Source organism: Lissotriton vulgaris, chromosome 11 (assembly GCF_964263255.1).
Source record: "Lissotriton vulgaris chromosome 11, aLisVul1.2, whole genome shotgun sequence".
In the NCBI taxonomy this organism is placed as follows: domain Eukaryota; kingdom Metazoa; phylum Chordata; class Amphibia; order Caudata; family Salamandridae; genus Lissotriton; species Lissotriton vulgaris.
This window is the reverse complement of record NC_141699.1, coordinates 101,336,680-101,349,356: the sequence shown is the minus strand read 5'-3', so window position 1 is coordinate 101,349,356 and position 12,677 is coordinate 101,336,680. Positions and strand designations below refer to the sequence as shown.

General features: G+C 43.3%; 1 protein-coding gene across 2 annotated transcripts in view; it reads left to right on the top strand.

The window, feature by feature from the left end:
* The window catches only part of SMPD4 (sphingomyelin phosphodiesterase 4), a 601,593-nt gene that overhangs the window by 361,994 nt on the left and 226,922 nt on the right, over window positions 1-12,677 (top strand). For both annotated transcript variants that reach the window (XM_086942783.1, XM_086942784.1), the window contains 2 exons: window positions 9,911-10,001; window positions 11,952-12,052. In XM_086942783.1, coding sequence (XP_086798909.1) covers window positions 9,911-10,001; window positions 11,952-12,052 — 192 coding nt within the window. The remainder of the gene's footprint in view (window positions 1-9,910; window positions 10,002-11,951; window positions 12,053-12,677) is intronic.

The window sequence follows — 12,677 nt, the reverse complement described above, 5'->3', positions numbered from 1 at the left end:
ATGGGGGAGTCGAGTCAGCTGAGGGCGGACACTCACCAGCGGAAAGCTAAGTGGTTTCCAATCGGGCACATGGAGTATAAATGGAACAAGGTGAACTGCCTGTATTGGAGAAATGTACACTGTTAAAACATCGTGTAAGAGTTGGTCACAACTTGACCAAAACATGTTTTGTATAGAGGCAAATAATAGTAGTTAATAGCATGTGGAAGTGGGCCATTCAGAGGAACATCTTCCTCATGGCGGAACACCTCCCAGGCAAGAACAATCAGATGGCGGACCTGCTCAGCAGGTGCGGCCACCAAATGCACGAGTGGGAGATACATCCATCAGTACTCCACCCGTACTTCCAGCGGTGGGGTCATCCAGAGATAGACCTGTTCGCCACAAAGGAAAACGCCTAATGCCGAAGCTTTGCCGCCAGGTTCCCACACCCACAGTCGCAGGGCAATGCGATATGGATGAACTGGTCGGGCATCTGTGCGTACGCTTTTCCCCCAGCACCTCTAATACCGCTGGTGGCACGCAAGCTGAAGCAACACTCGATGACGCTCATCCTGGTTGCTCCGTCGCGGGCACGCCAACCATGGTACACCACGTTTCTGGAACTATCCGTGGTACCGCATCAAAGGCTGCACCTCACACCCAGACTTTTGACGCAAAGCCATGGCGACATTCAGCACCCAGATCCGCAACAGCGCAACCTGGCGATCTGGCTCCTGAGGTCTTAGAATTTGGCTACCTCAATTTGCCTCCAGACTGTATGGATATCATACGGGAGGCAAGAAAGCCCACCACCAGAGCATGCTATGCGGCGAAATGGAAGCGGTTTGTCATTTACTTTGCAGACCACAACATCAACCCGCTGGACGCCTCTACTCACAACATCATTTGTTATCTGTTACATCTATACAAATGCAATCTGGCCTATGCTTCCTTTCGCATACATTTGTCCGCAATAGCAGCTTATTTACAGAACAGGCAGCATCTCTCGCTTTTCAGAGTGCCTGCCATTAAAGCCTTTTTGGAAGAACTCAAACGAGTCATTCCTCCCCGGACCCCGCCGGTTCCTGAATGGAACCTGAATGTGGTCCTCACCAGACTGATGGGTCCACCTTTTGAGCCTCTACATTCCTGCGATATTTAGTTCTTAACGTGGAAAGTGGCTTTCCTGATAGCAATTACTTCACTGCGACGCGTTAGTGAACTCCAGGCACTAACTATCCAAGAGCCATTCATATAAATTCACTCCAACAGGGTAGTGCTTCGCACGAACCCAAAATTTCTTCCTAAGGTAGTTTTGCAGTTCCATATCAATCAGACTATTGAACTGCCTGTGTTCTTCCAAAATCCTGAGTCAGTGGCGGAGAGGATGCTCCACACACTAGACGTCAAGAGAGCCTTAATGTACTACATTGATAGGACCAAAGATTTTCGGAAAACAAAACAACTATTTGTTGCCTTTTCGCCACAACACAAAGGCAACCCCATTTCCAAAGCAGGTATAGCCAGGTGGATCGTTAAGTGCATTCAAATTTGCTATCAAAAAGCCAAGCGCACTTTAACGATCCCCCCACGGGCCCACTCCACCCGAAAGTTGGGGGCCTCCATGGCTTTCCTTGGAAATATTCCTTTAGAAGACCTATATAGAGCAGCCACATGGTCTACCACACACACATTTACGAAATACTACTGTGTAGATGTGCACTCCAAACAGCAGGCAGCTGTAGGTTAGGCTGTTCTAAAAACACTTTTTCAAACTGCTGCAGCTGGCACAGACGGCCGCCGCTAATGGAGGGACTGCTATGTATTCTATGCACAGATATGAATTCAGCAGCCCACATGCCTCGAACCGAATATGCTACTTACCAGTATGCATCTGTTCATGGCATGTAGGGCTGCAGACATTCATATCGCCCGCCTTCCTCCCCGGCGCCTGTAGCGGCTGCAGCACTCCTATTTACTCTTAGCATGGTCATCACTCACGTTGTTACACTTCATCTTTGCCGCAATGGCTAAAAACAATCTGGGGATGGAGTCGATGCCCATGCGCACTGTAGTCCAGGGGAGGAGCTACCTATCTCGTGATACTTCGAAGACTCTTCCAGGACAACAATGTGCGATCATCCGGACCCAACACTAGGCACTATGCACAGATATGAATGTCAGCAGCCCTACATGCCAAGAACAGATGCATACTGGTAAGTAGCATATTCGTTGTTGGTTTTAAAGCGAATTGGTCTCTGAAGTCGGTCAGTATAGTTTCCCAAGAGGATACCGTCAAGTAGCTAATGCCTGCCGGTACCCATTTGGTCAGAAGATTGTCCACTTCCGCTTCTATTACTTCCTGGTTTCCCTCTGACCATCTCAGATTTCTTACACTCTGTAGGTTCGATTCCATTCGATCAGCTGCCTAAGGGCTATCTTGCACGTCAAAATAGCGTGGTCGCTATCTGAGGATAGTGTTACCAAGAACTGTCGTACCAGCTGAAAGGCAGTTAGTGATATCCATATATATTCCTAGGTGGCCATTCGAGAAAAAGATACATGAGTGTATGCTGCAGGTTGGTCCAAAGCAATCCTTCCATTGAGGATGCGCAAGCCTAATTGATTTAATTTTGTTGCTAGTTTTTTTCCACTGACTTCCTTCCGTTGATACTGAGATTTTATCTCCGTAATTGCCCACATTTCATTAACTGATGATAGTTGAGAAAGTTGGGTGGAGTCAGTCTCCATTAGGTTGGTGTTAAAGTCACCCATTATCAGCCACGGATTGTTTGGGAATAGAGCTTCAAGATTATTTGTTATAGGTAGCATATTTCTCAGAGTAGACTCTCGTCTAGTTTTTGTGGGATGCAAGTAAACACAGCCGAGAATTCGTTTTTGTTTTAATTTTCCCTTTTCATGGCTCTTAGCCTCGATGCTGATGAAGATATAGTCACCCTCACCATTATAGAGTGGTTCTAATTTTGCGACCAGTGTGTTCTCCACAGCAATCAGCACGCCTCCGGATGCATGACCACCTACAGCAGATGGAATAGCGAGGGATTCGATAACGGTGAAATCTTCCAAGGTGGTGTTCTCCAGGGCCCAGGTCTCTTGAATAGCGAAGATGTCATGAGTCTTCCGGAGTTCCGTAGTCAGTTGTCCGATTTTCTTTTTTGTTAGACCCCGGATGTTCCAAGAGCATATGTTTAGGTAATGGGCTATGTCGTGATTGGGTTTGTTTTCATGCGAGGTTGTCTGTGCACTACCCTAAGACCTGGGAAAGCCATGACCAGTCTTGGGATTTATGTGGCTTCAGTACGCATTTGTGCGGACCTCCTGCTGTTGTAGCTACTATTTGAAGCGGGTTCTCAATCCAGGGTGTGGTTTTTGGTTCCTGTCAGAGGCCGCGTAGCATCAGTTGGGAATACTGATTCTTCTTGTCCTGATTTAGGTCTGGTCTATTATTGTCAATCATTAAGAATTCGGAAGTGTTTTTTAGAAAGGTCGGGTAATTAGTGGTAGTGTAAAGGCTAGCCTGGATGCCCCAATCACTCAATTGTTTTGTGTTCTTCATTAATGTTACCACCCGATCTGGATTGTAGAAAGTTACCACAGTTGATTCATTTTTCTGTCCCTGTGCGGGGTCTATGAAGGCCACTGTTTCAATATCCGCTGAATTAACGCTTTCTAAGCCTAGGAGATGCAAGCATAGCTTTAGGATATTACCTCTGTTTAGGATATCCCATTGTTCCTGGGATTCGTATTCCGGGTGCAGTAATATTTTTTTATGTTGTTGCGGCACAGAAAGGAACTCTTGGTTATTTGAATTCGGTTTTAGCTGTGGTACCTGATTTGGGCTAAGTGTTAATGGGTCTAGCGGAGGCTTTTCATTGCGTGGATACTCTGGGTTGTCTTGGGTAGTTTGGTTTTAAAAGCAACTGAAAAATGTCTTGTAGAGACAATTAAAGGATGCCAATCACTGTAGCCTTCGTCATGGGTAAAACAAAAAGTGACAAATGGAACATAAGAGGGCTTCGGGGAGCACCCCTGACCCCAGGAACGATGTGTAGATCAAGCAAGACTTCCCAGAGGGGCAAAATTAAAAGAAAAATAACCAGCACTTGAGTTACCTAGGAGGTGCAACATATAGATAGATAGATATATAGATAGATAGATAGATAGATAGATCTCACAAAAAAGGTTAAAGATAAGTTATAGTTAGGAAAACTTGCTTTATTTTTTGTATAGAGACCCTTCTCAAACTACACAAACATTAGAAATTCTACAGTAATTGTCACATCTTCAATTTATCTTTTATGCACCACTTTCAATGAAATATAAATCATACTTCTAACTCACATTTATACTTGCGCACCACCCTAACATTCAGATCACTCGTGAACCTCTGTGCACAGACTTCTCACTTAACTCGCAGTACTGCATTAACTCTCCACTGTACCATGCAGTGTGTTTAGGCAAATCATGGAATTTCATATGTCATAAGTGTTGTTAGAGAATGTGAAATCACTGCATTAATAACGTCTGTAACATGCATTGGTATAGGTAGTGCATGGAGAAGTAGTGAGTTATAGTTAATGTAGTATGGCGAGTGTGGTAAGAAGTCTATGGAAGTTTACGATTTATCTGAAGGTTAATGTGGTGCGGAAGTATAAATTGAGTTACAATTATAACTTGTACTACTTTGAAAATGTAAATTGGAGTGGCATACCATAAATAGCATGTAGTGCAGTGGTGTAAAGTTGTCCCTTATACACTGGAATGACGTAAAGTGGAGTGTGTAATTAATAGAAAAGGTAGCGTAAAATTATTTGGAAATATGTGAATATTATGTTCCAAAAATTTGAATTTCAATATCTAAAAATTACATTTCTGGTAGTATATATGACTAGTGTAATTGTTCACTTATACTGTGTATATATTGTGATATTGAATACTATGCACATTTATCAGCATACAATAGTACAGGCTTAAAATTGGTGATAGGATTGTTTAATGGCTGTCAACTAGCCCACCAGGTACCTCCAGGTGCTCCAAAGCTACGCCCCTTTTTGCACCTCTCTGCAACACAGCTCTGTGGTGCTTACTGGAGATACCTGGTGGGCTAGTTGGACCCTCTGGATTCAAGGGGACTTCATCCCCCAACTTAAAACACGCCACGGGGCGCGTTTGCACAGTGGTGAAGACAGAGGGCGGGCCTGATAGAACAAGTGTGTAAATGCGCTCCGTGGAGCTTTTTTAGTTGGGGGATTAAGTCCCCTTGAATCCTGAGGGTCCCTGGCGGCCAACTAGCCCACCAGGTTCATCCAGTAAGTGCAAAAGAGTTGCGTTGCAGAGAGCTGTAAAAAGGGGCATGGGAGCAGACCAAGTCTCTGAAACGCAGCTCTGTGGCGCTTACTGGAGGTACCTGATGGGCTAGTTGGCCCCCAGGGACCCTGAGGATTCAAGGGGACTTAATCCCCGACTTAAAACGCGCCAAAGGGTGCGTTTGCACTCTTGTTACATCAGGTCCCGCCCCCTCCCTTCACCATTGTACAAACGGGCCCTCTGGCGCGTTATAAGTTGGGGAATTAGCTCCCCTTGAATCCCCATGGTCCCTGGGGTCCAACTAGCCCACCCGGTACCTCCAGTAAGCGTCACAGAGCTGCCTTTCAGAGAGGTGAAAAAAGGGGTGTGGCCTTGGACCACCTCTCTGCAAAGTAGCTCTGGGGTGCTTCCTGGAGGTTTCTGGTGGGCTAGTTGGCCCACAGGGACCCTCGGGATTCAAGGGGACTTACTCCCCCAACTTACAACGTGGTAGGGGGCTTGTTTGCACGGTGGTGCAGGGAGGGGGTGGGGCCTAATACAAAAAGTTAGCAATCATGCTGTGTGGGACTTACTGGTGGTAATAAAAGGGGTAGTTGGCCCCCAAGGTTGACATTTGGGGCTAAGTACTCCTCCTATTACCTCCAGTAAATCCCACACAGTGGGATTGCTAAGATGTGTTTGAAGGCCACGCTCACCTTGCTCCACCACTCTGCAAATGCGACTGCTATGTTAGAATTAGAAATTAGCATTTAAAAAACATTTGAAATTTACTGAAAAAAACATAGGTTTCAGGCACGTTCTAGTTAGAAATTAGCATTTAAAAAAACCTTAGAAATTCACAAAAAAAAACATAGGTTTCAGGGACGTTCTAGTTAGTTGGACATTTCACTCATACAAAACCAAAGAAATTCTGCCGTTATAGTTAGTTCAGCTAACTATAACTCGCGCCCCTGCAATGCACTGCTGATGACGTCACATATTACATCATTCATGACATGATCAGTGACATCACTGATGACCTCTCAAATGACATCACTGATGACATCATCCAAGTGAAAATCTGGTGCGACTCCTCACACTCTAATATAACCTTTGATACACCCACTGTAAAATGCAGACTACCATTTTCGAAACCATTGACACACCAATACAAGTTACTGCATACACACTCACTGAGTCCTAGGTGTACACACACATCCACTCATTCACCCATACAATCACTCATACATGCAGTCACTCGTCAATACAACACTATTATATGCACTCATACACTTATACAGACACTCACACACTGCCACTCATCCATGGAGGTACTCACTCACCTAGTCAGTCTTGCAAAGAATCAATCACACTCCCATTTACTCACCTATACAGTTATACACACACCACCTCATTTATTCATACGGATACTAATGCATACTTACTCTCTTATATAATCACTGATTCAAGTACACACTCACCCATACAGCCACTCTCACAATCACTGACTCTCACGTATAGTCATTCATATACTCCAACACTCACATACACTGTCTTTTACATATGTAGTTACTTGGACATGTACCACTGAGAGATCCATTCACTCACCAACACACACGCTCACCCACCCCTACAGCTGTTTCCGCATGCACTCTTGAACCCATACACCCAGTGAATCAACCACTCACACATGTATGCACAGTCACACACCTCCCACCCACCCCCACACACACACTCAGTCTCCCATACAAATACTCAAGCAACCAATCAATAACCCATATAGAGACTCATGTAGCTACTGACCAACCCATGCAGCAGCTTACACAACAACAGATAGACTGATACATTCACACAGTTTAGTCACTGACCCATGCATTCAGTAAGCACATGTAATCACTCACTTATACAGTCAGTCATGCACCTACTAAATACTCCATCCAGACACTTATACACCCACTCATTCTTCAATACACCTTGGCATACATATAAAACATATTTAAACTTTAAAGAAACACAGTCACTGGATGATGTAATCAGTGATGTCATTTGAGATGTCATCAATGATGTCATCACTGAGGTCTCTGACCATTTCATGAATTATGTAATATGTGACGTCATCAACAGTGCATTGTGGGGGCGCGAGTTATAGTTAGCTGAACTAACTATAACGGCAGAATTTCTCTGGTTTTTTACGAGTGTAATGTCCAACTAACTATAACGTTCCTGAAACCTATGGTTTTTTCAGTGAATATATATATACATTTCTATAGAAAACTGCAGTTTTAAAAGCAAATGAACACTGCGGCCTATTATTTCATATATTTCCAGCTTTTTCCCAAGAATATTTTAAAAACTAAGAAAAATAAAATCCATAACTTTTCTTCTAGAAATAAATAGAAACGTAAGAGAAACTGGGGGTACACACTAGAGTAGTCTGAATTGCAGCAGTAGTAGAAAGGTGAAATTTGTGACTTCTCCTTTAAAGACCCTGCAACTTCCCTATGCCTCATGCCTTGTATAGACACTTACTTTTGCTCTTTTTTCTGACTCATGTCAAAAGGCTCTCTGAAAAATGGCTGGAGGTTTTTCACTCGCTTCAAAGATACTTAATTTGCAATCTGACTTATTTTTGATTCACCTTTGACATCTTTAAAGGATTTAGTATTTTCACATGTTTCAGTAACAAAATGTTTTCTTTGTTTTGTCTCTAAAAGCAAGAATAGCTCGGTGGGTCATTTGTTTGACCTTTCGGGAATCATTTTGTTTTCACAATTGAAAGAGGACTATGGGCTACCTGAGACGGAACGGCTACGGTATATGCAATTAAGACACTGGGTGCTCCAACCCGAGACGCGGGCGCAGGCCAGCTGCAAGTAGACACGCTATGAAAAATGGGTACTCACTAAACAAATTGACAAGGAACTGATCTCTGAAGTTTATGATTTGATCTGACACTTGCCGCACTCACTTGCCACTCCCAGCCAGAAAAGATGGGGAAGGGTACTGGGCGGAGAGTTAACTCCGAACTACTGGGAAGGGATATACTACAGGGCAAATCACACAGCCCACAACGTGGCTAGTATTGAAACCACTATGAATATAGCTACATACTGGTATCTCACGCTGGTGCGCCTACATAGGGGTAACCCAGACAGAAGCCCCACTTGTTGGAGGGCATGCGAAGAAGGGGGTACACTAATACATTTGTTATGGGGGTGCCCAATAATAACCACTTACTTGCCCAGAATCCTAGACGATGTAGACCAACTATTCGATACCCAGATACCACGTCTGCCAGTGTATGTGGTTCTGGGCCTCCCAAATCCAGTTACATACCCACTCAAAAGTGTAAGGGGACGACAGACGGGGTAGGCACTGGGGGCAGCGCGCCAGAACATTCTGACACACTGGGGGGCATTTACCTCTCCCACCTACACAGGGTGGCTTCACAGGGTATGGTATATCCCCGGCACGGAACGTATCTCTGCTTCTCTCACTAGTTACGAGAGCTCGTTTTGGAAAGTGTGGACACCGTTTTTTACATTGTTATCAAAAGAATTTAATGAGGTCACTCAGCCCAGGTACTTGAGTGTTAAGCTTCACAGTTTTAGGAACAGAGATCCAACCTCCTGCGAATGCGTGATACGATAAACCATGGATCCATACCTAAATGCTTCTCGTTTACCACAAGGACTACCGAAAGGGTTGAGGTGGGATTTCCGTTCTTGGCTTCATGTTTAGTCTTAGCTTACAAACGCAATGTTGAATCATTTCTAATATTGGCAAGGATTGTCAGACCATTGTATTATGATTGTACTACTAGCATGAACATCGACTTCTAATGGCTGACTGTAAAGCACGTGAGATGTACTGTTCAAAACAATGTATTGGTTTCAAATAATGGAAACACTAATAAACAGATTTAAACGTAAATGCAAGAATATGCCATCAGTTTTGGTGAAATGCCCCTGGTGTGGCAGAAAGAAGGCTGTAAATGGGGATGGAATTTCGCTGATCTCTTGCATATATTGTTCCTATGAAGGTTATCCGATGGTTCGCAACTACACTTAATAATCTAAGTGATAAGTGTATAGAAAGTATTCTTGTGAAAGTTTAGAGCTGAGATCCTTCTACTCACCACAGGCCTCAAAATTCTTTACAGTTAACTAAACAAATGAACCTGTGTACAAACAAGTGTTGGCTGTGGCTAAGGAGCTACGTATAGTTACTAATGTACAGAACTGGCCCTATGTTCTCTGTTTATCACCTGATTTACTCCTCTGGCTCCCACCCCTTTGAAAAAGACTCATGATATATAAATAACTTTGATGTTTAATGTGTCCTGAAGAACTTTCACATGAATGTCACTCCTTTGATCTATACTCACAATACTATTTATGTACTCATTTTCAAATAGTGCTCCTTGTAACCTGTTGAGATGCTGTTGTTTTGTGTGTTAAAAAATCAATAAAAAATATTTCACAAAAGTAACAGTTGATCAAGCAGGCATGTAAAACGGTTTGGGTGTAGGATAAATTGTGCATAGCCGTTAATGTTGTATTTCCAAGCTGCATCTTGAACCAGTCCATGGAGTGTTTATTACCTTCATTTGTATTCTCAGGGTTGTGATACCACGTTTTGTTCAGCAGAAGCTTTACATATTCCTCCAGCACTGCTTTGGTCATTGGCCTCTGGATGCATCTTTCCGTGCAGTAAGTACCACTTCAGGGAGGTTAAATGGAGTCACACTGCCTAGTAAGTGTGTTAACTGCAGACTAAGGCATGATAATGTGAAGACTTGGCAGAGTATTGAGTGAGTGAAGGGTTGCAGATGCCACTGGCTGCCATTATGCTGTTTGTGTTTTTGGGTATTTCTAGGTCAGATGTGTTGTTTCATATAAATCTGTCTGAATTGTTTGGACGCAAGCTCCCTGTTCGTACTGTGATGTTTATGATCAATCCTTCACTTTCCTGTGATTTTTGCCCATCTGTAAATCGTGTTTATCTTCCGTGTGTTTTAGTCTGCGAGTTCTGTACCATCTGCGATAGGAGCCATGTGACTAACTGGCAGTGTTTGAGGTCATTCCACATGTTGTTTCCTGAAGTGTTGTGCATCTAGGTTGGATGTCCATGCTTCTGTTTTTGGGCTCAAGTTGTGTGCTGTCCTTTATTGTTGAGATTATTTAGCGAGTTTTCCATGAAGATCTTGTGGTGTTAGTTACATGCCTTTTATATGGTATTTAAGCTGCAAGTCATGTCTGTCCTCCAGTGCTTTTGCCTTTGCATGTCTGCCATACATGGTTTGTAGTGTTTTGACTCTATTTTTTCTGCAGTGTTTGATCTAATGCTGATCAGCAGTGTGTAGCCTACTGATGAAATTCGTGTTAAGCAGCATTAGGAATGTGTATCCAGTGAACTTACTTTAGTGCTTAGAATTTAGGCCAGGGTTCTCGGGGTAAGAGCTGGGACCAAGAGCTGGGTTGCAAGGCCCCAGTTTGCACCAATCTATGCACACTCATTTGGTGTCCCTGGTGCAGACTAGTGTGGTAGGTCTTAACAAAGAACGAGCACTCTCTTCAACGCAAGCGCTAAAGCTAAAGGTTACAACATGCTGGACAAATTGCTGCAGGTAAACACAGAGCAGGAGTTCAAAATGCTGCAGGATCCTTCAGGGCAGAGCTGAAGGCCTCCAGGAGGATTGATGCAGTACTGGGGTGAAACCCATCCTGTTGTTCTTCAAGGGCTAGGTGTGCTTACAGACAAGTGTGGCTCCTTTTGCCTTGTCCATACCTTGCAGGTGAAACCTTAGCCTCCCTGTCGGAGGAGGACCACCTCACAGGGTGCAACACGTATGCAGGTGCATCAGTCTGTGGGAAGGTAGAATGTGTTACTGTAGGTCCCAGGGGTCCTCTCTGCTGACTCCTAAATGGCACCCTCAGAGGGGGACTTCCTACCCGTAAGCTAGATCTCTATGCAAATGAAGGAGCAACCTCTCTGCATTGTGGAACCCACATAATGTGCACCTGCGTAATGGTTACTACATAATGTCACCTTCTGTAATCCTGAAAAGTGAGTGTAACCTTCTGCTGAATTCCTGGGGCATTTTTGAATTCAGACCTTTATTTGTCTCAGTGGTTTTATACCCACGCCCAAAATATCTAGTTTAGCTTTTTGCGTTTTTCATGTCTGTCCTACACCATTTGCAGTTTGATTTGAGCAGTTGTGCAGTATTTCTTTAGTTTTGTTCTCTATTTACATTTTGAGTCACCTGCCTTTACTGTTAGTGTAGAATTTTGCATACAATACTTGGGATGTGCCCCTTCCATTCTCCAATGTTTGTGGCAAATTTAGTTGAGTTGCTTGCAGGGTCAGGACTCTGGATACACTTTCAAGAAAGACATGAGACTCAAACACTTCACTTAGTCTGTATGGTATGTATTTAATATGATATAATTTAATCTATCCTTGTGTGTGTGCGCATGTTCCTATTTGATCTACCCTGTATTGTTTTTTTTGAGGTGTGGCTGTCATAAATTGTGAGCCTCTAGAGGTAATATCTAAGGATCAGTCTTGAAACCTTCAATGCAACCTCTTTGATTGCTTTTCCTTCATGATATTTTATAATAGCATGACCTACCTATCATTATTTGTTCTACTTGAAGGTATTGGAGATGTGGCTGAGTTACCTGCAACCGTGGCGATATTCTTTAGAGAAGCAGCCACCAGGCACAGATCCTCTGAACCGAAGTATTCCAGATAAATGGTAAACAATGGAACAATCTACATAGGTTTGGAGGAAGGGGAAATATGAGGTGGGAGTATAGAACCATATTTGGCCTTGTGAATCTCTCTGATTACTGGGGGTGTTCTGTAAGTAAGGCACAGTAAGCTTATTTGTGACTTGGTGGAGTCTTTCAAAACAGATGCATGGTGAACGAAAGACAGATCTGATTAACCTGATCCATGCTGGGTTTTCCATGACTTTATGTATTTCATGTTCCTAGACCCAATGATCCTTAACAAGGTTGTTTGTTGCTAAGCCATTTGTTTCTTAATAGGTAGCTGATTTTTAATACTTATCATCTCTTTTGTCAAAGTTTGTTCTTGTTTTTGTATTAACATGTGTTTAGTTTCTATTCAAGTGTTCTGAACAGTTTAGTGGCTTTCTTGACTACTAAAAGGGTTGTTCACTTTTGTTTGAATGAAACTAAATGCTTGAAAAACACAAGAATGCAGCATGCAGTGCTGATGCTAAAAGAGGAGGTCCATCCAAGCAAATCATTTCAGTTTCATAATGCATTTCAACAGGCTGAAAAAGCCTGAATACCTCTCTAAGTTTCAGCTTAGATGTCCCCTTGGTTCAGAGATAAGTAAGTCCACACAACTAT